Genomic DNA, 27,353 nt, shown 5'->3' on the forward strand with positions numbered 1-27,353 from the left:
ACACGGACAGACTTGACGTTTCAAAAGTGCTTGTATTAGGCCTACTTGAAATAAATGAATTTTGAATTTTGAATTTTGAACCGAAAGATGTCCACTGTTCTGGACAAGCTGTTTTGTAGGGACTTCCAAATTCAATGGTTTTGTGCAGCTTGCGTCCAGTGGCTCCCTGCGACGCTGCACTTACCAGTGCGGAGCTGCCATTCCAGCACATTGGGCCCCCAACATCCATTCGTTCTTCTAGCTATTGCCCCGCCCATTGCCACTTCAACTTCGTGACTCGTTCAGCTATACGGTAACTCTGGTTCTTCCACGACACAAACAACTAGATTTCAAACTAGACTTATCATCATCGTGTCAACCAATGGACGTCCACTGCTGGACATAGGTCTTTTGTAGGGAGTTCCACAATACACGGTCCCGGGCCGCTTGCCTCCAGCGGCTCCCAGCGACTCGCCTGATGTCATCAGTCCACCTCGTTGGGGGCCGACCTACGTTCACCGGCTCAATATAAAAATATTCATCAGTCATCTTAGTTCGCATAACACAAGCTACGCTTACTTTGGGGCTAAATAGCAATGTTTTATCGTTGTAGTATATCAATTTTTTTTTTATTTATCTATCAATTTTAGAAACCGCGTACGCGACTTAGGTATTTTGAAGCATCAAAAACTCCACTCCAGCATGGTTTCAAGCTAACAAACGGTGAGACACTTCATACCATTTAGCAGTTGACAGTAATTATTTTAGCTCTAATGTTAGAATAGAGGTATAATAATTACTCTTCTTCTCTCTCTTCGTTCACCATAAAATGGGAAAACGGGAAAAAGTTTGTGAACTAGCCACATTCTAAGTGTAAAGTGAGACGGTTTTTGGACACAATGCACTGCATACAATAGTTGAATGAGTACCTATGTTCTTAATTCAATGGCAGTAGTATTTCCCCGGACAAAAAGCTCTACTACTATTATAATAATAATAAAAATAATAATAATATTTATTTATTTGCCAAATTGTGGGTACATAACCAAGAACACATTTCATTAAACAGACCCTTCACAATCGACTGTCACAGACAGTGTGCAAATTTTTATAAAAATAAAATATAAATTACATTAGTATTTAAAGAATAAAAATACAATAATCAGTAATAAGTAATAATGTAATTTTAAATTAATTAAATAGTTGTTATTGCTGTCACTTAGGTATCCCTTACACTATAATAGTTTTTTTTGTTGAGAGTATCAAAAATTGCTCGCTTGAATTTTACTAGTGGTAGATCTTTGTGACAGTCCGGAAGTTTATCGTACAAAGAAATACTAACTAGATATATTCTTCGTAGATTATATGCAACATTGTAGAACGTATGGCATTCTATTTGTTTATTCCGCCTTGACTAAAATACGTTGTGCGTCATTAAACTAATACGTAATTATACATAATAGTATTTTTTAATTAATCATTTAGCGCCATTAGTGATTTTCCACTGGTCTGTAACTAATAATAAAATTCCAAGTAGATACTCGGCTGTAGGTAAGTAGGTAACCCATAAACGTAACAATATTTACTAACTAGCACCATAAACATGCCCCATAGTTCAGAGAATAATTACACATAATTACGATTACAGCCTGCTCTTTGACTTTGAGTATTAATCTTGAAGCTCAAAAGTGCCATTGTTAGATTATTAATTGACTTCAAATAATAGCGATTCAAACAAAATAATGTGACTTCCGCGTCTATAGATATTGCTTGTCATTTCGGATTATGTTCTAGCAAAAATTTTACGACATTTCTGTAATCACTTGATGTGACTATCCATCTAGGTAGGGAGCTACCTCTTATTACACCAGCCATAATTATAAATAGTATAATAACATGTACACACAGACACACACACACACACACAAACACACCAAGACACACTACTCAAACTTGTTTTTGCTATGGAAGAGTAAGGCCTCCTTACACAGGTATTTTGATGTTTACTAGGAGGTCTTCACAACATGTAGTATCATTTACAATGTAAGAAAGGAAATAAACGATATTTATTGAAAAAAAAAAAAATTATAAATAAATAAATAAACAAGACATAAATTGTAAAATATTTGCACGCCATATTCCTATGGCAAAAGCATTTTAAAACGAACGAAAACCAAACCTTTACCACGTTTGGCAAATAAAGATGATTTGATTTCACGTTACTTACCGCTTTAATTTCTCATAAGATACATATAATATAATTGAGATATGGGAAATTGAGATGAAAAGAGCAACTTCGCGTTTCTCGCCGATTCTTCTCGTTACAATCTACCTCCAGTAGAGATAGAGTCACTACCAATTCAATTCAATTTCAATTCAATTCGTTTATTAGCTGATTGGCTTTACAATTTTGGTGGATAAAATATAAGGACAAACAATCCGCCTTAGATGGAATGGAAAAAAAATATGTTCTTACATTAACTCCTACTCTCTATAATTTTACTATCTTAAATCCAATCTACTTTATTAAAATAAAAAACAAATTAAAAGACTGAGATCAAAATTACAAACATTTTTTTTATTACACATTATTCTTCTTCTTTTGATTTATTCATGTCAAATTATAATATCAACATAATGATAAACTATAATATTGTGTCTGTTAAACATTCTTGATCAATATATTATATCATACAAGCTTTTAGTTTCAAAAGTGCACGTTACTCCTGCACCTACTAAAAATAAATAACACTACGTTTCCACGTTATTAATAAGGCCCGTAGAGATAACTTCGAGTACCTATAGCTCCTTCCGAGACCTACTATTGCAAACGGAGGACTTCCACCTGATGTGTCCTGTTGCTTATAAGAGAGCGAGTTTAAAGCAAGGCTATGAAAATACATAGCTGTTTTCATAAACGCTGAGTGGTGAAGCAGTAAGGCTAAGACTCATATGCCCGTTTTCACTAAACCTAGGCATCGCCTTAATCGAATGCCAAATGATTTAGGCGACGTCTTGTTAAATTTTTTAGCTAGTCATTTCACGTGATAAGTAGAAAATAAGTAGATAAGTAGTATTTTTCGTTAGGTATTAATTTTATTTAAAATAAGTTAAAAAACCATATATATATAATATGGGAACACCGCGTGATGTTGGCCTTTTGCTTTATTTTGAATAGAATCTAAAATAAATAGACTTCCTCATTTATTTTATATTCTATTCAAAACAAGGCAAAAAGCCAACATCACGCGGTGTTCCCAGGCGGTCACCCATCCAAGTACTAACCGCGCCCGATGTTGCTTAACTTCGGTGATCGGACGAGAACCGGTGTATTCAACATGGTATGGACGTTGGCGATGTTAGAGTTGAATTACTCAATCAGTATATGTCAATCTGTCAGATAATATAAATAATATGTATCAACGGTAACGTTTAACGCTTTACGCAACCTTGTTGGAAGTCGCGTTAGAAGTTTCACTTCAAAAAATGTTCCACCAACTCTTAAATGATAACTATAGGTGAGCGGTTTATGTATGCCTAGGAATCTCGTTAGATAAGACGTTACTTATTTAGGCACTGCCTTGTGTGTCGTTAGTGAAAACTGGCATATGAGGTGCCATGAAGATTCAAATAATTTGCTATTTCATTTGAATAAGGCGTTATTACATCAAATGAGATAAAATATTGAATGAGCATTGCTATCCGCGACAACCACACATCTCGAGGGTCTTAGAACTTTAGTTTTTGTAATTATACGCTGTAATTTTTTCATTATAACTAACAGCTCATAAGTCAAAAACAATAGGAAGTAATCGTGAAGTCTTAAGACAAAACAAAAAGATAAGTAACTTATCGCTATGAGTATGGGAAGAATATTCATTGGACGTCATTTAGCAGAAAGGACATTAAACTTGCAAAAATGAGTTATTGGTAGATAGTAAAATGGTTCAATAAGCAAGAACTTTTATTCAGAAGTAAAAAACACTTATGGAAAAAGATTTATTTATTTATATTTGTAAACCAATCAGAAAAACGAAAAAAAAAGAACAAAGACATGAAGAATGAAGCAGGCTTATCGCTAAGGAGCGATCTCTGCCAGGCAACCTTAGGATTAGGAAAACTAAAAATGAAAACGAATAGGTGGGGTACACTATTTAGAACATACATACGAATAACGACATACTTATACATAAACCAGACTACACAAATACAACAATACTATTGATAAATAAAAAAAATGAAACTAATACATATTTTAACATACCACATACTTAAATATGAGATAGAATTAAATATGAGGAATGACTGTGAAACGAACCACACTTTCTTTAAAATTATAATATTAATTTATTGTAAATTTATATCGAAATATAACCTAAAATAAACTAAGTAAAACTAAATAAAATCTACAAAATAATTTATAGTTGTATTTTGTTTAATCAGTGACATCTGGTGAACGTAATTTAAACCGCATTAGTGACACCTATTGAAGAAGTCTCACACTATATTAGTACTGTTCTTGGCGTGGATGAGTGGATACTTTGACAACGCAATACCATAGTACATTTTAGTAAATGTAATGTAAGATGGCAGCACTCGTAATGAATTCAAAATGAAACAGAATTAATATAACTGCAGGGATATACACAGTAGCTTAAAAAAAACTATTTATTTTATTGTTCCACGTGGGTTCCTTTTATTATGTCGCTTATTTGATGTGTATCTGTATTGTATGATAATTTTAATATTTACCCAAAATGAGGGAAAATTTAACGTTTAATACTTATTGCACTTTTATACCGAGGTAATCAAATCAAAACCAATCTTTCTCTTTTTAAAGAGGCAATCCGTTTTAAAATCATATTACCCACTACTATTGAAGTCTGTATATAATTTAAAATGACTTATGTTCACACTAGGATTCAGAGATAAGGAAAAAAGGCTATAATTTGGAAGGAGGGCAACCCTGAAGTTATTGTCCCATTATTTTAAATTATTATTAATTATGCAACTACCGGTTGATAGTAGTATCTATCTAATTTATTATTATTATAATTAAACAATTTACGTAGGGAAGTCTTATCTTTTATATGGCAATCTTAGATCAAAGTGCCATGCCCTCGCCTCGCGATATCAACGAACAACTGTTTATGTAAACTTTCTGTCAAGTGAATACTGTACAATGGTGTTTTGCTTTAAAATACGCTGTTTAAAATGTGGAAAAAAGATTTAGCAACTATAAACTGAAACGTTGGAGTTATTTGTGAAGTGTAATAAGTTTAAACTGTTCGGATATCCTTTGCCAGAGTGATTCAAATAAAAAAAACAAGTTGATAACAGACAACAGTTTAACACAATAAATAGCACCATCTGTTTTGGTCTCGAAATTTATGTTAAATTGGTTTTTTCATTGTTCACTTATCATTTTAGAACTTTACGACGTAATTAATGCAGTACATAAATTTTTAATTATTTTGAGGATTATCAAATAACGACTTAAAAATTTTCGTCCGACGAAAATGTTTTACAATTTAAAATAATGCTGGCTCATCCAAAAAACAGAGTTCAAGCTATAAAGAGTAAATTTGAAAGCCTCCAGTCGGAGAACGAGTTGGTTTTGCCTAAAAGGGTCCCTCTGCAGGATAAGCAGGTTGAAGTAACCGACGAAAAAAACTCTCGTAATGAGGTTACACAGGAAAAACATATCGTCACTAATGAACTCGAGCCCAAACCTAACACAAGTTATTTATATAGTAAAAATGAGGTAAAACGCAATATAAGTGACGGTAAAACCTCTCTAACACGTCAAACTAGCGACCCAGGGAAAAAGTTACATAGAAGCCACGCTTTCAGATGCGATCGTAGTCAGAAAATTGACCTTACTCCTAAACGACACGGAAGCTGTAAGGGCAGGTCAGAGACCAGTGATTTTTCATTAAAAATGGAGAAAAAATTAAGCAAAGATCGACTTAAACAGCTTGGTAACTTTCTGGAAGACCAAATGAGGAAGGAAAACTTCCACCCGTCTAAAAGTGACAACAGTGAAGACTGTATCGTAGTTGGTAAAGTTCTAGAGATTCCTGATATTGTTTTGAACTCAATACCAGATTCCGAAGTCCCTAAAGACATATTGGATCAATATGCGAAGGTGGTGAAAAATAAACAGCACGAAAGCAGGCAGGACTCTATGACAGATAGTGGTGTGAGCTCAGAAACTGAAAACGTAGAAGAAGAGAAGACCAGTAAGATTAAAAAACTTGTTTCACAATATGAGAAACCAGATCAAAAGTCAGATGCAGATAAGTCCAAACCTAATTTAGAAACTATGAATATGTTATGTGCCTCCAGTGAAACTATGAAGTTAGAACGTAAGAACCCACATTTAATTTTAACGGACACTTTGAAAAAGGCTTTAAAACAACCGTTGCCTGCTGGTCCACCACCAAAGAAGCCACCAAGGTCTTTTAACTCTCCAACTATACAAGAAAGTCCAGAAAAAAGTAAAAAAGACGCAAAAAAAATGCTTGAAAAGCTGGAACTTGCACTGCATAAACGTGAAACCCAAAATACAAGCAAGAATATTTATGACATAGCAGAGACTGATCACACAACTAATAAACCTAAAGAAATGCACTATTTATGTACCGAACTATTAGACTTAAAACATAGAACTCTTACGCCTATCAACGAAAATGTAAAAGATCCTTTTACAAAATGTTTAAATTCATTAAACTGTGCCATAATAACTAATAATTCAACATTAAGCTTGCCATACACCCGTATTAGTACACACAATCCTAACATATGCCATTGTAGCACAGAAAATGTTGATACAAACAATTTGAACACTTTCTTGAAAGAGAAATGTTTGAAGTGCCAAACTAATGAGAGGGTGGACGGTTTTAAGTGTCATTTAAGTTGTAAATGTAGGGAGGAAAAGTCTGAGTTTTTTGTTAAGGAGCATATTTATGATGTGCCGTTTAATCAGTGTGGTGATGGTGACCGTCGGTATGGAACTTTGAATTTTTGGAAAATGAATGGATCTCATAGCAGGAGTATGGAGGACTTGAGCTGTGCAAAAGATGTAAGTAATAGACATATGAGAATAATTTTACTATTTCTTAACTCTTAAGCAAGGAGAAGAAGACCTATAATCATCCTCTTCTCCTGGGCTTATCTGCATACTTTGTCAGCCAGAACCTTCCTTTGTACATAATGTCAATGGTACAGCGCTCCGCTGGGTCACTACAGCCAGCCAAGCTCAATCCAGAAGCTTAGCAGGCCGCCTAGGTTCTTTAGTGCTTTGGGAGTGATGCTGGAGAGCCAAGGTATTCTGTATGTGTCTGCTACTCCCTTGCATTGGAGCATTACGTTGGTTGGTGTTTAATCTACCTCCATGCAAGCTATGTATAGAGGACTGTAAGTAAAATGAAAAGGTATTTGTTTAATGGGCAATGCCCTGTTATCATGCTTACTATCTTCCTTAGTTAGTCAGTCGGTTTGTTTGGTCAAATGATTTGACTAAATTGACCAACTTCCTGGCACAACAGTGAGTGCTGTGAATTTACATAGGAGATTCCAGTTTCGATTTCCAGCAGGGGAATTTTGGGAATTTATAATTTCTCTTTAGCTGTGGCTATTTACCACATTACCGACAAAGACGTGCCGCTAAGCGATTTAGTGTTCCGGTGCGATGTCGCGTAGAAACCGTTTAGCAATACGACTACAATTCTCCATAACAGGTTAGCCGGCTACCATCTTAGGCTGCATCATTACTTACCACCAGGTGAGAGTGCAGTCAAAGGCTAAACTTGTAGTGGAATAAAAAAAAAAATTGAAAGTCCACATGTCCTGAGGATGCTCCAGTGTCTGAGTAAAATGCACTCAAGATCTGTTTGGTGTGTAGTATAAAGATTGAAGAAATCATACACACGGTAGAGCTTCTCCGTTCATAGTATCTGCAGATGTTTGTTAATTAAGCATAATTTAAATACATACATATAGTAGTGAATCATAATTTGAATAATGAACAATAAGGCATACCTAATTGTAGGCGGTGTAAAAAGAATTAGATAATTAGCAAATGATGAATGGAGTTTATGTGAGACTAGGTCAACAACTAGTTAAGATTGTACGAATTCATAACACCTGCGGGTATACTACTACAATTGTTTAAAGCAGTTCCAGGAAATTCCTTGCATGCCCTGCAAAGTGTTGCTCTGTTTATAGGCGAAGGTTTTATACTTATCATCAGGTCAGCTATCTGATTGGACCATCAATTATTATTGTATTCTTCACTCAAATATGTACTGGTCCTTTTATAATACAATGTGTAAATGAAAACCGAAATAATACTTCACAAGCTTTAGAGGTACATTATGTACTGTCTCTGAGACTTATCTGTGAATCAAAAAACCTAATAGTATTTGACTAAACCACTGCCATAGTTTTTACTGCAAGAAATCAGATACAGCCCTAACATCACATGAAAAATTAAAATAATATGACTCCTGTCACTTCATTATAGCGCGTAGCGTAAGTACTATGCGCGTGTCGGTCATTTATCTTCAACAGGGTTGTCGTAACATCACATGGACACTTGAAATTAAAATTAGTTTGTATCAAAAAATTAATATGCTTCTTTTTATTTAATACTAGCTGTTGCCAGCGACTTCGTCTGCGTTTGATTTTGTTTTTCGATGTGGCATTAAATTTAATTATAGTAAAAAAATTTAAAGTATTCAGTATCGCTAAGCCTTGAATGCTCGCGGGTTTGGTACTGTCCGTTGAGGAGTTCTGTCCTCTATCTCCAACCACATTAATCAGATCTACATAAAGTTTGGGCAAAATTAAACACAAATTTCAACCTCTATAGTACAAAAATAATTATTTAAATCGGTTATAATTTGTCGGAGTTATGGTGTAAAATCATCAAATACTTTCATCCCCTCTCCCAAAGGAACCGAGCTTAATGTCGGGATAAAAAGTATCCCACATTACTTCTAACACTTCCAAGAATATGTGTAAAAATTTTCATGAGGATCGGTTAAGTAGTTTTTGCATGAAAGCGTAACAAACATACTTACATTGACATTTATAATATTAGTAGGGATTAGAAAGAAGTTCTTTGCATTCCTAGCGGATTGTTTGTTAGTCAGATTCCCGGATGTTTAGTGTTAGCATTCTATTAACCGATCACGCGTTTAGGCGTGACGGGCACCCGCCCTGCACCCCGCATCACGACTGTCAGCGTGAGAGGCAGTCAAGTTTTCAATCTTTTAACTCTTATTAAGCTAGTAGGTAAATAGCACGCACTATATTTGACGAGAAGCGGTGGGTAGCCCAGTGGGTAGGACCTCGACTTCACTTACGGGGCGCCGAGTTCGAATCCCAGCACGCACCTCTAACTTTTCTAAGTTATGTGCGTTTTAAGTAATTAAAATATCACATTCTTCAACGGTGAAGGAAAATATCGTGAGGAAACCTGCATGCTTGAGAGTTCTACATAATGTTCTCAAAAAGGTGTGTGGAGTTCACCAATCCGCACTGGGCCAGCGTGGTGGACTACGACCTTAACCCCTTCTCATTGTGGGGGAGACCCGTGCCCCGGGATTAATCCCCGGCAGCGGGAATATGGGAATTTATAATTTCTGGATTTTCTCTGGTCTGGACTTCTATTGTGTCTAGTTACCTTATCGACAAAAATGTTCCATGTTTGTAGCTTAGAAACTTATTAGGGGTTTAATATATTTGTCATACCCCTAACGAGTGGCGTTAACTTCATACATGCACAAAAGCACTGCCTACCCTAAAATTTCTGTGTAACTCATAAAGGGGCAGGATTTTATGCCATTTTCCTTCTTTATGCATACCCTGGTCAAACACCTTGTGCACGCCACTGCCCCTAACAGGTGAGCCCGTTACCATCTCAGGCTGCATCATTGCTTATCAGCAGGTGGCATTGCAGCCAAGGGCTAACTTGTAGTTGAATAAAATAAAAATCTGTGGCTTTTAAATACAGTTAAATATCCTCAGATTGTAAAAGTTATATTGCTTGTTTAGTTATTAGCTTAGGGTGGTTTCTCACGGGCAACGCACTGAAGCATGGCGTCTCGATGTCCGACGCGAGTTCACCTTCATGCATCGATGGTTGTGTCGGTCGCATGAACAAAAGCTATCGAATAACTATCTGGTTCAACCAGGTTAAATCTCTCTCCTAAGCCTCTGTGTATTTCAAGTTCACCAACTATATAGAATATGTATAAAGAATAGAATAGAATAAATTTTATTACTTTAACTGGGTACATTTTTTTGGTGTTGTAAGTAGGAATAGTTCAAACAGTTTGCCACTTTCTAGCGTGCAATTTCTTATATATGTAAAGAACTCTTTTCTCGAGTTCGTATATCGAACCTTTTCTTAAAGTTACCAGTGTTTTTTACAGTCATAAGTGACATTTAAAAAGATATTTAAGAGTTTATTTTATGAAGAAATTATTTGATTTAAACACCTGGCTTTAAATGTTGTTTCTTGTATTTTTACAGAAACGCATGTTCGTCTATATTTCAAGTACCCATTATAAACATTATTATAAAACAACATATATATATTTAGACTTAATTTACATATGACTAATATATTAAGCTTAAACTTTAGACACTAATTTAGAACTATCACAAAAATATTCGTTAACTAGCGGATCGTTGTCCCATATATGCCTTGCTACTTGCTGTTATTTGTGAAGATATATGTCCTTTATCTCCGACAATATTTATCAGATCAGATTTATTTACTACATGTTTTATAGTATACACTTTAAGATAAAAAAAATAATTATTAAAATCGGTTCTAACTTAACTAAGCTATGAAGTAAAATTGATAAAAAATTTAATCCCGTTTCCCGGAGGAAACTTATTGTTTATCGGGATAAAAGGTATCCTATATGTTGAACCGGAATATCAGGTACCACTATACCAAATTTTATTTAAATCCGTTCAGTAGTTTTCGCCCGATGCCCGGACAGACAGATCGTCAAACACTTTCATCCCCTCTCCCAAAGAGCTTAATGCCGGGATAAAAAGTATCCTTTATTACTTCAAACACTTCCAAGAATATGTGTACAAAGTTTCATGAGGATTGGTTAAGTACTTTTTGCGTGAAAGCGTAACAAACAAACTTACATTGACATTTATAATATTACTAGTTGTACCCTGCCACGCTTCGCTGTGGCACATTGTGATTGAATGGTTGAGAAAAATATATAAATCAATCCTTGATGCGTATTATATATCATGCTAAAATTTCAGCCCGATCATTGCAGAACTTTTTGAGTTCTTGAAGCGTACACAAACCAACATAACATTTTTATAAATATAGAGATGTGTTTTAGCACTAAAGATGTCCCGCCTACTTCCCGAGGCAACCAGTATTATTTGGAAATTATAGATAGTTGCAATCATTGACTGCAAATCTTACATAGACTCTTTCGCACTTAAAGTTTTAGTAGTAGCACCTATTAAAGCATTTTGTGGCCAAGCTTGTCGGGAAGTCCCTACTACCCCTATGCCTATTTAAGCTGCTAAGCTGCGTTCCTTAATTTGACAAACATGAAACTTTTATTAAGTTTTAAGTCTGTGGGAATTTAAGTATAAAATTTTCATTTTTTTGTCATTAGCACCCCCGTAACCGGTTTTTGTGATTTAAACTTCATTCAATATATTCTTGTTTGCTACGAGCAAGAATGCAAAGCAAAAAAGCAAACAAGAATAGCCCATAGCCCAAAAAAGCCCAAAAAAGTTGTGTCAAAATTTCATGTCTAAAAGAGTTAACATTCAAAATTTAGTTTTTTATGATTTTTTCTAATCATTAACCTCCCGACTTTACACTTCGGAGGTTTAACACTTATAAAAAAGTTAGCCTATCCATTAAGTCAATGTTTCCTTTACATGGATGCAAAATTTCAATTCAATCGGATGTATAGTTTAATAGTTTTAACGGAACAACCGTAAAAAACTCTATCGATTTATATATTAGTATAGTTATAGAGGAGGAAGTTAAGTAGGGATTTAATAGCGGAAACTGCAGACTTCAGACGTCTGATGTAAGCGTTACTTCCGTCAGAAACAAATCTGAGGGGGTAACCCCTAGTCGCGCCTAAAGAAGTTTTACTTCAAAAAAGTTACCCTAGACCTTTTGTGACTATTGATAAGGTATGATCAATGTAAAACTGCAAGATGAGGTACAAGTCAATGATTAAGTTGATTTCTCGTTCACAAATCACGATGACTTGTTGATTCGCTATTTCCAAAAATGAATTGAACTCTATTTATAGCAGCTTAACATGCAAAATCGATAAGTTAAGAACTGCAACTGTGAATGAAAAGTGTAATACCGTGTCAATTAAATTAACGGTATTTAAAACGGTGGTCTGTTAATTTGTATTTGTAGTGTTGTTTGAACAAATCTCTGACGCAGCATTAATCAGAGGTGCCAATTATTGTGTTACCTACAGACAAATAATTACACTCAATAATTGACTAATGTGAATTTGACCAATTTTGAAAAGCACTACTTTGACACTTTTTTTTATTTTATTGTTAGAGGAAATCCTCATGGATGTCAATAGGTCAGGTAATACCTCTTAACATGCCCGACTTCGCTGAGAGTATAACACTTGGCGACCTACGGACTAAAACCTCCTGCATACCCCGACCGTCCTTGCCGGTACCGCAATACGCATGACTTCAGAAAGGGGGCTGTCTCAGGCTTCGTCTGCCTTTTGCCGATCCCATTCGTCCTTTACTCGTTTTTGCATAATGTTCTGAAGCATTGTTGCACTCCTACTACACTCTCCAACATTTGAGGCACCATATTTACCCTCGTAAGAGGCACTCCATCTCCGCGGAATTTATTTCTCGCCTCTTCGAACTCCATGCACTCAAGCGTGATTTGGCGTGTCTGCCTCACCACAGTTAGGACAGTCTTCACTGGGTGCTTTGCCTTTTGCGTGCAGGTAAGAATTGAAGGCTCCATGCCCACTCAGTGCCTGTGTTATTCACTTTTCTTTCTTTGCTTTCTTTCTTGCCACTTTGTAAGGTCCCGATCGAGATTGAGGATCAGGTCTTTGGTCCATTTACATTTACTACTTTGACACTTGCTTGTGTAATTACATGCACATGAGGTTATTCAGGTTGATGGGTACAGACCGGCACTTTGTAGGACGTATTCCTGTCATGCCCTGCTTAAAGGCGCATCAGTTTGATTTGTCAATTAAGTATAATATCACTAAAAAAGACTTAGCAATTTAGTAAAGAGATTTGTGTACAAATGAACACATGATTGTAATTTATTTTTATTTTCAATCCAGTTTTCTATTTTTAACACCTGAAGCAAAAACGACAGGTGTGTGTGTGTGTGTGTGTGTGTGTGTGTGTGTGTGTGTGTGTGTGTGTGTGTGTGTATGTGTGTGTGTGTGTGTGTGTGTGTGTGTGTGTGTGTGTGTGTGTGTGTGTGTGTGTGTGTGTGTGTGTGTGTGTGTGTGTGGAACGAACGGTTGAACCGTTTTGATATAGTTTTTTTTTCTTGTTCGTTTGCTTGTTTGTCCTTCCTTCACGCCCTAACTAGGCAACCATTCAATTAGATTTTTAGCAGAGTAGTTATTTAAAAGGACAGAGAGTGATAAAGGCTACTTTTTTGCAGGGAACACAAAAGAATCGGGGTTTGTAAAAACCGTAATAAACGTGGACAAAGTACCTATGCAAGCAACATCTAGTGATTCTATAGTAGTTCATAGAGTCCTGCCACTATTCCAGTTTTCCTTTTTCTTACCCTGGCAGGTGCAACTGTAGTAACGAAATCGACTGAATAACTTCTATATATAGTTATAAGCAGGTATTGTATGTATGTACGTACTTGGTAGCTATTATCGGCAGCCGCCTTGGGAAGCCGGTTTCACATCCTGTGTTACTACACCAATCGCTTTTTGAACGTGACTAGATATTTTCTTAAATTATACTGCACGGCTAGTATAGGAAGCAGACGAAAATATATCCCCCGATTTAATCCCCTGACGGGGGATAAAAATTACGTCTCCACCTGCCAAAGCACGTATCAGGGTATAGGAGAAATTTATCCCCGTTTGTTATTACAGTATATTATTTGGATATATTATTGGAAAAGCGGTGATAGCCTAGTGGTGAGTGCTTCGGTTTCACATTCGCGGTGCCGATTTCGAATCCCAGCAGAGTGCTCTCCACAATGTTCTCAAAGGCGTGTAGAGTCCACCAATCCGTACCAATCGACCGTCCGCCTAGATGAACTCATTTACCTATTCTTACCTCAGAGTTGCAGATACATTAAAAAAAAAATTAAATGACAATTCATTTATTTCAAGTAAGCACCTACTCTTTATGAGCACTTTTGCGCCACGCCACGTCAGTCTGTTTTAGTGATTCTAACCCCAGTTCGCATGGCAACTGAGCAAATTGCTCTTTTTCAACATAATTTTACAGTTTGCAATTTTAAGAATATAAAAAGAGTTACATTACATTTAAAAAAAAAACAAAATTTAAAATGAATTTATTTCAAGTAGGCCTATTTTATAAGCACTTTTGAAACGTCAAGGATGTATGTTAAAAGTGACTCTACCACCGGTTCGGAAAGCAGATTCTACCGTGAAGAGCCGGCAAGAAACTCAGTAGTTGCTCTTTTCCAACATCAACATTTACAAACATTTTTCTATCTTGCTTGCTTATTGGAGATGAGAGCGAGGCTGGCTGCTTCCAATCTAACTTGTCATTAAGGAATTCATCACGCATTGAGAAGAAAGACAGCTTGACCAATTAAAGTAATTTGAGAAGCTATTCATGGAACGGTGACCAATTTCTTTCACGCCATTTCCCTCCCACACGTTATTAGCTTAGCGAATAGTTTTTTTGCTATCGACATCTGCATGTATGTTGATTTTCCAAACACGGCAGACATGACGGATTGATTGTAAACGATGAGATGCCATTTTAGCAACGTTGCAGTTTCGCTGGCGGATAAAGTTGAATAAACATTCGAGATTCAGCTTCACGCGAATCTAGTAAGAAATCTGTTTAGAAAGTTACACTTACATAGAAAAAAGCTGTGATAGCCTAGTGGTTAGAGCGTTTGGGGTGACCGAGTTTGAACCCTTAAACTTATGATGAATATTTTTATGAATAAAATACCTACATAAATACTTATCATCATTGTCATTATATCAACCCATTTCCGGCCCACTACGGCACGATTTCTCCTCCCACAATGAGAAGGGGTTAAGGCCGTAGTCCACCACGCTGGCCCAGTGCGGATTGGTGAAATACTTATTATATACAAATAAATACCCAGACATTGAAAAAAAATCATGTTCATCGCACAAACCTTTTTCAGTTGTGGGAGGCCCACACGGCCTTGTAATCAGAAAGCAGGGTCGCTGCCCAATGCGCCGATCGAAATTTTCTAAAATAATCGTAATCCAAGTTACTCCTTATTACATCAGCTACCTATCAATAAAAGTCCCGTCAAAATCGCTCCAGCTTTTTCTGAGATTAGCCGGAACAAACAGACAGACAGACAGAAAATGTTTTTTGTTGTATGTACCGTATGTATATTCTTATGCTTGTAGTAAGAAACGGTTATTTCAATATTACAAACGGACACTCCAATTTTATTATATGTATAGATTGCTTATAACTACGTTATTATTGTCACTTAACCTTCAACTTTTCAAATATGTTTTGATACTTTTGCTGCAGATGCCAAGAACCACTTCAGTTCGTTGAGATAAATTAAGCTATTATTGATGCCCATTCTGTTGTACGAATCTTTAAACTAAATTGATAGGTCTTAAATCGTGCTATTCTTTTTTACATATAACATAAGGAAAAGGAAAGCACTACTTTTAAATCTGTCAATTTTAGGTTTTTTTATATAATAAGTAGAATTATCGAATCCCACTTCTGATGTTTCAAATGATCTCTTCAAATTCTCGTTTATCATAATTCATCACCATCACCAGCCTGTTTCTGTTTCGCTGCTAACCTATTGACAGCTTGGAAGCTGAATCTTACAATTTTTTTTCTAGTTTTGTGAAATAATTTAAAATATTTGGTTTCATATTAAATGGGACAACTCAAATAAATTATAATGTATGTATACATATAAGAACATCAAATATGCAAATAGTACAAGTGTTGTTCATCCTAGGTAACATTAAACATAGGAGGATGATTCAAACCGCGAAGCCGCAGCTAAAAGCTAGTAATGTATACACGTGGGAAGTACCCAACGTCCACCTATATTGTATTCCACGTTTAACAGTAAACCGGCAAACTACAGTTGTGTCAACACTGACTATGCATTGTGTTGAGTGAATCGATAAGAAAGTATGGGCTGTTACACTATGCTTTGCTAACTATGCTATACCTATACCGTCGTAGCCCGACGTCGGTGCTTATTGTAGTGTTTTGAAGTTTATTGTGCAACTAGCTGACCCGCGCAAATTCGAATGCACCAAATCTGTTATTACCGGTTCTAATATCTTAAAAAACCTGTTAGGTTAAATAGGTTTTTATTTTTAACCCCCGACGCAAAAACGAAGGGGTGTTATAAGTATGACGTGTCTGGGTGTGCGTGTGTGTGTCTGTCATCGTGTTTCCCGTTCGGATAAACCGACTTGGATTTTGTTTTTTTTGTTTGGAAACGTGAATCAGTTGGTCACGAGTGTTCTTAGCTGTGTTTGATGAAAATCGGTCTAAGAAGGAGGCGGCACAAAATGGCGGATTACATATTTTTTCACAAATCCTTTTTAATTAAATAACATTTAATATTGAATAATATTTAATATTTAATTATTACATTAAATATTACACACTGTGATGAATTTTAAATCCAAGATGGTCGTAGCCATAAAATTGCAGTGTACCAACATATTTTTTCACAACTCAATATTTATTGAGTTAGCCCACATTCATTTGGGCTTGACTAGTAGAATAATACTGACTGTTGGCGATTTTTTTATTTTTTTAAGAAACTAATTTATTTTTTTGCGCAATTTCGTGAATTAGAGGTAAAATTTGGCTCCATCGTGTACAGCAGATAACCAGTGAAACATAGTTTCATAGACTCAATAATATATTAGGTTATTTACGAGTGAAACTCTAATTTAAATCCGACTAATTATAAGGGACCGGCGCCTAATAAACGTTAGGCTATCATCCGAGATATTATATTCTATCTCGTTAACAGTGCTAGTGAAGTGAATCGTCTATACTATTTATTGTGCCTAGTCTGTGGTATGGATTGTAAACATTAGAAGACGATGGTTATTATACACTTCACAATGTATACTGTATGTGTTCCATGTTTACTGGAAATATTATGTTCATAACCGACTTCCAAATGGAAATATGTAACTCTAAATGCTATTCATATTATTTTCTGTCTGATATACAAACCAATTTTTTATTGATTAGATATAAGTTTGATTGTCTGTCTGTGACACTCAAAAGTATCATACATACCGATTTTTTATTGATTAGATATAAATTTGATTGTCTGTCTGTGACACTCAAAAGTATCGACTTATTGAATGTGGTTTTTAACATTACGTATGACTTCCGTACAGGTTTGTAGCGATATGTCAGACTTGTAGCCTTTGTAGCTCACTAGGGCGAGCTGAAATCATGTTATACATCTGTAATACCGGTACATATTACTACTACTATACTTGTGTGGTATTGTTGCAGATTTGTCTTTTTAGACAAGGTTCTATTCATTCATTCAACAATGCGGGTTGGTGGATTCACAGTCAGTTATAATAACCGGGATCGATTGCTTAACGTTACGCTTACCGTTATTGTCCTAACTCCGGATTGCAATCTCACCTATTGGTAAGTGGCGATGCATTCTAAGATGGTAGCGGTCTTTCCTGTTAAGAGGTAAGATTGTTCTGTTAAATCGGTATTGACCTAAGGTTTTTACACAGCATCGCACCAGAACGTTAAATCGCTTGGCAACACGTCTTTGTCGGATGGGTGGTAACCTAGCCACGATGAAATCGGTTATAGTAAATTTCCAATTAGCCCCCGCTTTTTCGATTCTGGGACCTCACACAGCAATCACCACTGCGTCAGGGAGGTCTTTAAAAATAAAACGCAACCCGTGAACTAAACCCAGGACCCAGTGATACAACGAACATGTTGAATACTATACTGTTAAAGTAGTTACGACTAAATTGGAGAGTAATATTAGAGCACCAAATCAGAAAACCGGCTTTCCGTTAGCAATTTACCGGTAACAGCATAACTCGAGAACCTGTCTGGGTTCTAGTATAAAAGCTGTGTAATTGGTCGCTGCGACATGACCGCCGGCTTAGAATGTCACCACCATGTACGTAAGAAGTTTTTCTTAAGGACCCTTTCACTGACTTACTGTTAGTTGTTATTTTTAAATGACTGTAAGAAGAAGGTGGTTATAAATATTTTTTTTTTTAATTGGTTTACAATATTCGATATCCCATTACCCATGCACTATATAACCGATAAACTTCTCCTATTCCATGTTCTCCTCTGGCAGGGGATATTAGCGGTGGATATAATTTTTGTCTTCTGCCTGTGCTTGCCCTGCAGGGCTAGAACGGCCGGGGGATGAAAATTATATCCCCCGATTATATCCCCTGACAGGGATATAATTAAGGTGCCCACCTGCTAAATCACTGGGACATGGAATAAACGGGGGTAAACTTCTCCTATTCCATATTACTCATATATTATTTGGATATTATTTCCACTTGTGCGCCAATGCTCTGTGAGTTGATAAAGCTGTGGGAGAAGATAAATTTATAGCCTTTCCCCGGGGATATAATTGTCTCCTGCCCATGCTAGCCGTGCTGCAGGTGTGGATTGGTGGACATCGCACTCCTTACAGAACTTTTTCCTTATATTTGCACTGTATCAGTTTAGTTGAATGTAACAGCCAATTTATTGAAAAAAACTGTATTAAACATCACACAAATGTGCACACATTCTGGCATATAAATGATTATTTATTTATTTAATGTTATGTGAAGTGCATATAATATCGGCATACCGCATCAACACGGTACCAGACTTTTCTCTCCCAGTACGGTGGTGACACGGATAAAAGCAAATAAACGTGCACAAAAGTAGTCATTGGGAAACGGTGTATCTAAACGGTATTGGCAGGCGAAAGTCAATTGTCTAGGCATCGCGTGTAGGCGCTATTGAAAGTGAGACATAGGGTTGTCACCTAAACTGAAGGAGGAAATTTAATTGTGTAGGGAACAGTTTAATTGGGAAAGTATTATAATTGAATTACAATATTTTTCAGTGATAGATCACATTTGGTAATAGCATGTGATAAAAAAAATGCGTGCGTGTATCCTTTACGCGCGATTGAAGTAAACATTTAACTTATAATAACAATCTGTTAACAAATGAGACTTAGTATATTTTATTTCAATATATAAAAAAAAATAAGTTTAACAATTGAAAAATGAACACTTAAGTTTTTTATAGGTCAAGATATTATCAGGTAGGTACTTGATTTTTTCTTTTATTATTATTTATTGATGAAAGAGTAAAATGTTCCTGAGACTCCGCCATTTCATTTCATATTCACTATTTCATTTTATATTCTATTGAAAATTCACTAATATCACTTTCACATTTTATAAATATTCTTGAGAGTAGAAAATTGAAGGTTAGATCAGCAAGTGTCGTTGAATATTATAGAATGTCGCAATCGTCAGAAAATTTATTAGTACTTTATTTATTTAGAAAGTAATAAATGAGCAAGTATTTAAAGAGATTTTCAAAAAAGTTCGAAATTTAATTTTTTTTTTAACTGTTGAATTTTTATTCTATTTGCTATTCACAATTGATCCGTTTGAATACATTTAAAATAAATAATCCTAATTGATTATGATATTTGCCACTAACTAGGTAGGTAGTGGATTTTAATAGGTAGGTACGTACTAATTTTATTTGAAGTAGTATATTGTGTGATAATTTGAAATGTAGACTAAGTAGAATAGAATAAGTATCTAATAATTAGGTTTGTTTATATTTTTGTTTTTTTTTCCTTTAAACGCTAATAAGATGGCGCCACCTACATTTTATTTCCCAAAGTGCCAACCCTAGCGAGTTTAAAGTGTTAGTTAGATAGTGCTAATAGTTTTTTGTAACGGAAACATTGCGTAGGAAACTACATGCTATAGCTGACGTAAATAATTAATTGGATAATGATATGACGAACGCTTATATAAACCTGCACTAGCTGGTTCGCCCTGACTTCGCAGTGATTTGTAACAGATTTCAAACAGACGAAAGTTCTCAAGTCGATGCGAATTGTTGGTAGCGAACAGTTCCAACAATTCGCATCGACTTGAGAACTTTCGTCCAAGTTTCCAGTTTAGAAGTAACTCTACGAGGCATTTACTCGAATTTCTTACACGACTCACGTCCCACACTTGTAACACGCTTGGTGTAAAAAACCAAACTAATTTCTTAGTTTAGTTATAAAAGCGTGATTTTAAAAGATAAAGATAAAGATAATGGTTGGAAATTAAAATAAACATAATTCCTGCCTTATCGACTATTGATGAAAATTATATAAATTAACAAAAATCTTATTTTGCAAATTGAAAAATGGAATAATCTTATCAAATTAGTGTATTGTCATTGGTTCTCGATATATCTACAAAGTTTGAACGAAATCAGTCCGTTTGAAGAGGGTCAAAATCAAGTCGGTCACAAACATACATACATACATACTAATATAAAGCGTGTAAGAACAGATCAACTTCATGACTTATATCTTTGAAGTAAGCGCCGTTACTGGGAAGCCGTAAATTTGATTGCATTTCCTGAGATAACGATGTCAGACTCAAATCAAAATGTGTCACTTATCAATTTCTAATGAGGAGCTATGACGTCAAAATTATTTGTAGTCGTATCTAGAATTACCTACTATACGGGTGGCCGGACAACTGCTTGGCTCTAAGTGGAATTTCATGTAGTACCAGTCTGACGGCCGATTGGCGCAGTGGGCAGCGACCCTATATTCTGAGTTAAGGCTGTGGATTCGAGTCCCACAGTTGGGAAATGTTTGTGTGATGAACATGAATGTTGTCTAGTGTCTGGGTGTTTATTTGTTTATTATAAGTATTCATGTATATTATTTTTAAAAATATTCATCAGTCATCTTAGTACCTATAACACAAGCTATGCGTACTGTGGGGCTAGATGGCGATGTGTGTATTGTCGTAGTATGTTTATATATTAATAGTTATAGTATATTGTCTCGGGATATCTCGGGACCCTTAGAAAATCAACATTCCATCTATCTCTATCGTCATTATGTCAATAAAATGGAATTAACGTTTCAATGCTGGTTTTTTTTATATAGGGCAGTTCCTCTTTCCTGGGTTTTTTTATATAGAGGCTGCCCTAGAATGCTATCCTAGAGCGTAAACCCGAAGTTAGTGCGTTTGCGGATAAGTTCATGCGGGTATTTTGAGATCTTCCTTTCACGTTTGTTCGTTCATTTTACGATGTAACTTTTTGAACATCTATACTATGTCTCAGCAGGGCTCGCACAGGCAGGAGACATAAATTATATCGTCCGATTATAACCCCTGACAAGGAATATAAGAAAAGTGTAATAATATGCCTGGCCCCCCGCGCGTCTCCTCCCGTGCGTTACAAACGAGTATATCGTTCCCGCACACCTACTAATATTATAAATGTGATTGTAAGTTTGTTTGTTACGCTTTCATTTCTATCCCGAAAATAATCTTAATTCTTTAGGGAGAGGGCATCAAAGTGTTTGACGATTTTACACCATAACTCCATCAAATGATAACCGATTTAAATAATTATTTTTGTGCTATAGGGTTTATAATATTGGTTTAATTTTGCCAAAATTTCGTGTAGATCTGATGAATATTATTGGAGATGAAGGACAAAACTCCTCAGCGGACAGCAGCTAACCCCTCATTTTAGCGATACTGAATACATAGTGCTGCCACATTTATAAGGAGTTCAGTGCTGAGACTAATTAAAAATGTTAGAAATTTTCTTTGTTATCCTACAGCCGACGGCCGAGTGGCGCAGTGGGCAGCGACCCTGCTTTCTGAGTCCAAGGCCGTGGGTTCGATTCCCACAACTGGAGAGTGTTTGTGTGATGAACATGAATGTTTTTCAGTGTCTGGGTGTTTATCTGTATATTATAAGTATTTATGTGTATTATATTCATAAAAAAATAATTATCAGCTATCTCAGTACCCATAACACAAGCTACGCTTACTTTGGGGCTAGATGGCGATGTGTGTATTGTCGTAGTATATTTATTTATTTATTATTTATTTACAGCAAATCAATTTACTAATAATGCGATTTCGATTCTTCCTTCAATGATGACTATTCTTTGTAAGTGATAGGAGGAGTTGGGACTGATCAGACAGTTCTTTTTAAATATTGTTTATTACGTAGATTAAAAAATTTCTTAAAAGACTACACCAGTTTTTTTTCTATAAGATGTCACAACTTAAAAATTTCAGTACAGATACACCTGAGCTGAATGCCACATGTCTCAAAAACAACGCAGACGAAGTCGCGGGCGACAGCTAGTTACACATATATTTGGTTGCAGGCCGACTAAATGAAACTTTAAAAAAATATAGTATTATTTCCGTAGTTAGTTCATGCTAATTATTTATTTTGCATTACTTTAGGTGACGTACGATATGAACTCGTAACACATGATCCTGGAAATTATCAGCACCAATTAGACTCTAGGGGCCTAGGTCGCGGTGTTTAGGCGTCATTTCTTTGTTTATTGCCTACAAATAAATACTTATTATTATTATAATAAAAGGAAATCAAATGTCCGCTGAGTAAACTACACAATTCTTTTCATTACATGTCTTATTATGTAAACAATCTTTCCATTACTTTTTAGTGTCAATATCATTTTGAACATATTATAAAAGCCTACATTTGTAAAGAATATCTTATTTTAAAACAAAATAATACCTACTTGGAAAAATAATACTATAGTTGGAAAATCCAAAAGTGCACGCCTCATAATCTCATTTATTATAATTGAGATTATTTGTAAATAATAATTAAACTACATCTAATAAAGATATACCGTGAAAAGTAATAGGCTTCTATTCCTCAGAATACTGAAGCCTATAAAAAAATAATAAATATATATAGTGAAGTATTTCGTTATTTCGCCTATAAGTGAAGTATTTCGCTCTGGATCCGCACATACAGACTCACGGACGTCCAAGACAGAACTTTTTTAAACAATTTTTTAATTAGTTTAAATAATAAAAAGCTATTTAAAAATATCACGAGTGTTGAAAATAGTGTTTTTTCTCAACATTTGTCTATTTATATTCACTTATAAAAGCAATAAAGATTAACAAAACTGACATTTTAAGTTGGAGAATCACTCGGTGTGCGTAAACTGACGTAATACCCACCTAAACGCTTCGCTTATGAGGCGAGCAATATGCTCTACATTTTGATTTGCAACACGCCATATCACAGTCATAATCCAGTAGTGATATATTTTGTCTGCCATATTAAAAAGATTTACATTCGATTACAATCTTATCGCATAGTTGCCAACATATATATCAGACAATTGTTATCAGTCAAAACCTAATTACCTTTACTCTGTTTGTTTACTGACTCAGATTATGAGCATGTAGCTTGTCATGTACCTAAAATCCTACGTAATAGGTGTTCTTGTTTCTAGTACTTACTACTCGCAGATACCCTGACCGATTTCGGTTACGTTGGTCAATCTTCAGATAGATTTTCCAACTACGCGGGAGATATTATAGTCCGCAAGTGAGTGTGTGTAAAGTGTTTAATTCACCTTTCATAGAAAAAAACAAAGTCAAAATCGGTTCATCAGTTCAGGGAATACGATTCCACAGACAGACATACACACACAGACACGGAAACTCATAATACGCCGTATTTTTTGCGTCGGGGGTTAAAAACAACAGCTGGAAATTAGTTCCCAGAGGCATTTTCCACCAGTGTAAATTTTAAATTACCGTTTCTGTAGACGTGTTTTGAAAAAAACGTCGATACTCATATGTTTTGGGGGAAGGGCGTCCCATAGTGTTTATTTGCGGTAACCGTGAAATAATGTAAATATAGCTTTTGCTTATGCTTTCGGAGGGTTGAGAGGGACTTATGCAGGGTATTTTTTGTTTCAAAAAGCTCTACCCTATTTCTATTTTATATTAAAAGTTAGAGAAATGAAACGAAACACTAAATATACTTAATATTTAGTGTTTTCGTATCTACTAAGTAAGGAAGTACTAAAATTCATCGTTAAGAGGCCGGAAAATTATGTGAGATTCCTGCGAGGCAATAATATAAGCGGTTAGATTAAGTAGGAAACAAATTTCTTTGTGCGATTACTTTAAAACAACGATAAAGGAGAAGTCTGTGGGTGCACGGGTCGCGTTCCCATTTTTTTCCGGTCATGTACTGGAAAAAAAAAATTCATATTTAGTTTATCTTTGCTCCTGATGCGTACGTCGAAAGTCCTTAATAAATATCAATATCTCCTTTGTAATGAAAAATATAATAACAGCATAATCTTTCAGACGGAATCGCGGGAGTTAACTACGCTCGCGATAACAATAACATTAATTAGTAATCAATTATAAGTTTTATGTGTTTTGCATCGTGGGCCGTGGCCCCACATTATCTGTGCGACATTGCGTTTTATTGGTTTCACACCAGTTCAATGTCGCAGATTTCACCATCTCGATACATACGGATGAATAGAGTTCCGACTTGTGCGACCAATTATATTAATACTACTATCTGTTGCTACCGTTTATTATGGCTTTTACAGATCCCGTGGGAACCGTGTGTTTTCCTCGTATAAAAAGTAGCCCATGTTGCTCTGCGTCCTTTTAACTGCCGATTAGCGCAGTGGGCAGCGACCCTGCTTTTAGTGACAAGGCCGCCTTTTGCATATAATTTATGTTAATGTGTTCCTGTGTGTGTTTCCTTTATTATGCAATAAAGTTGTTTAAAAGAAAGTGACTGAAAGCATTCATGTCCATCACACAAACAGTATATCCAGCTGTGGGAATCGAACCCACAGAACCAACGGCTGTCCTATCCAGCTAACTGACTGACTGTAGATACACGTATTTGTAACCTGCAACCCCTCGCAACACTGATCTCAATGGGCCATTCTCCCAGACGTGTTACAGTTGCTCTCATAACATTGTGCAAATCATCTGCCTCGTACAATCGGCGGCAAAGTTATTTCAAACACGTCACAGCCCACTTAGATATTCATCTATTGGCACACTTACAGAACAATGGCCGGTCGTGACCGACTCACACTATTGTTGTACATTATTAATATCATCTTAATTTGAAGCCGCCTAGTTTAATAGAGGTTTTAATATACTGAAATATTAGTAGATTTATTGTCGGTACGAACAATGGGATCTCTTGAATCAACTTAAAAAAGAGCATTCTGCTGAGTTTCTTGCCGGCTCTTCTCGGTGGAATCTGCCTTCCGTAACGGTGGTGGAGTCACTAAAAACAGGCTGACTTAACGTTTCAAAAGTGCTTATAAAATGGGCCTACTTGAAATAAATAAATTTTGAATAGAAAGGAGGAGTTTCTCAATTCGAATGTTTCTTTATTTTGCATATTTGTTACCCGATTACTCTGCCAATTATGAAACCGATTTTGATCATGCTTTTTTTGTGTGGTATGCCATACCTCAGAGGTGGTCCCATTTTAATTTGATGAAGATTTTAATTTGAAGAAGAGGGGTGCTGGCAACATTTTGTCGATTTTAAGTTTAATTAAGTAAGATTAGGGGCTAGGGCTAATTTTAGGTTTAATTTTAAAAAAAGCTTAAAATACTCACTGAAAGAGTTGATGAATAGTTTCTTTGAAATTCGAGGCCTAGTAAGTTTCCAGTAGGCGAAGAGATTCACCTCCTAAAAACGAAACATGTAAATGTGCGCGCAGCATAGCTCTCTCCTTCGCCCACCGCGTGAGCTTTCTCACGAGGCCCATAGATGGCGTCGACCACGTTTCAGCCATATTATAACTGGAACCATCAATTTCTCGACTCATCGGCGAATCGTAGTACCTAGTATAACTTTTTATTATGCGTTATCGATATGCACGTGCTAAAAAAATATAGAGAATGGAAGGCCCAGGTATTCACTTATTCACTATAATACCCACAATGTTCAGGATGGCACTTAGATCTTTCATTAATTAACAGTATTATTGAAGCTAAATACCTAGTTTCTCATATTAAAGTATTAATTTTATAAAAGACATCATTAAAGCCCACCAACCTGCTTTAGAGCAGTGTTGTGGGTCTGTACTCTATAAACCTGACTTCCCAAGGAGTGAAATAAAACAACTAGACTGACTCTAATACTGTATATTAGGCTTCTCTATAATTCATATTACTTATTACCTTCAAATGACTCTACTACCAGTTCGGAATGCTGTCTTCGGCAGAGAAGACCACTGGCAAGAAACTCTACAGTTGCTCTTTTATTCAATCAATTAAAACAAGACTTATAAACACAATTACAACATTATCATATGTTATAACGCTAGGCCCTTTGATACAAAACATATAAGACAGGTCAAACATAACTACTATTATCACTAATAACATCAGGACTTTTGAAACAAATTGTTTGTATAGAGCAACGTATGCTACATAAGCTATCTGTATGAAATAATGCTAGGGCTCCATATATGATACCTGAATAACCCAAAGGATATAAGAGATATACTTATCTGATGCTACATCAGGTACAACCATAGTACCAACAACTTTTAACAACTTATCTCAACTCCATCACCAGTATATACGACTCTTGTTTTGCCACAACAATATTTCGTTAAGTATGTCGTTTCCATTATAAATCATCTATTCCCAATTTGTAACGTTCTATCCACAATACTTTACTTAATCTTCTATTCTCAATTCATTAATTTAAATCCGTCCTCACTTTTCTTTGCCGCCAATCTAACTTGTCAAACCCGCGTCCCCCGCCATAGATCCTATACTTTTATTTGACAGTCTACTAAAGTCCATTATTCTATTTTCAATACATTATCAATGAGTATACAAACTATGATTTGTTGATATATTTAATATAATCATCGTGTTTATCATAGATAAAGTGCTGTAATTCCCTATTTCCTAACACGGCCATTCTGACAAGTACTTCGTTCTCGAAGTACATAGGGTTATTCTTTTTAGGTATATGTATTGTATCATAAGTCTTTAG

General features: G+C 35.6%; 1 protein-coding gene and 1 non-coding gene across 2 annotated transcripts in view; one reads left to right on the forward strand and one right to left on the reverse strand.

Annotated features, from left to right (window-relative positions):
* Window positions 1-3,215: 3,215 nt before the first annotated feature.
* On the reverse strand, window positions 3,216-3,334 carry LOC120628492. Its single transcript, XR_005658964.1, has one exon. It is a non-coding gene; the product is annotated as a 5S ribosomal RNA (ribosomal RNA).
* Window positions 3,335-5,104: 1,770 nt separating this feature from the next.
* Window positions 5,105-27,353, forward strand: part of LOC120627831 (DENN domain-containing protein 2B-like) — a 71,150-nt gene continuing 48,901 nt past the window's right edge. The window contains exon 1 of the mRNA XM_039895903.1: window positions 5,105-7,063. Within this exon, the coding sequence (XP_039751837.1) occupies window positions 5,519-7,063 (1,545 nt within the window). The 5' untranslated portion in view covers window positions 5,105-5,518. The remainder of the gene's footprint in view (window positions 7,064-27,353) is intronic.

Source organism: Pararge aegeria, chromosome 12 (genome assembly GCF_905163445.1).
Source record: "Pararge aegeria chromosome 12, ilParAegt1.1, whole genome shotgun sequence".
In the NCBI taxonomy this organism is placed as follows: domain Eukaryota; kingdom Metazoa; phylum Arthropoda; class Insecta; order Lepidoptera; family Nymphalidae; genus Pararge; species Pararge aegeria.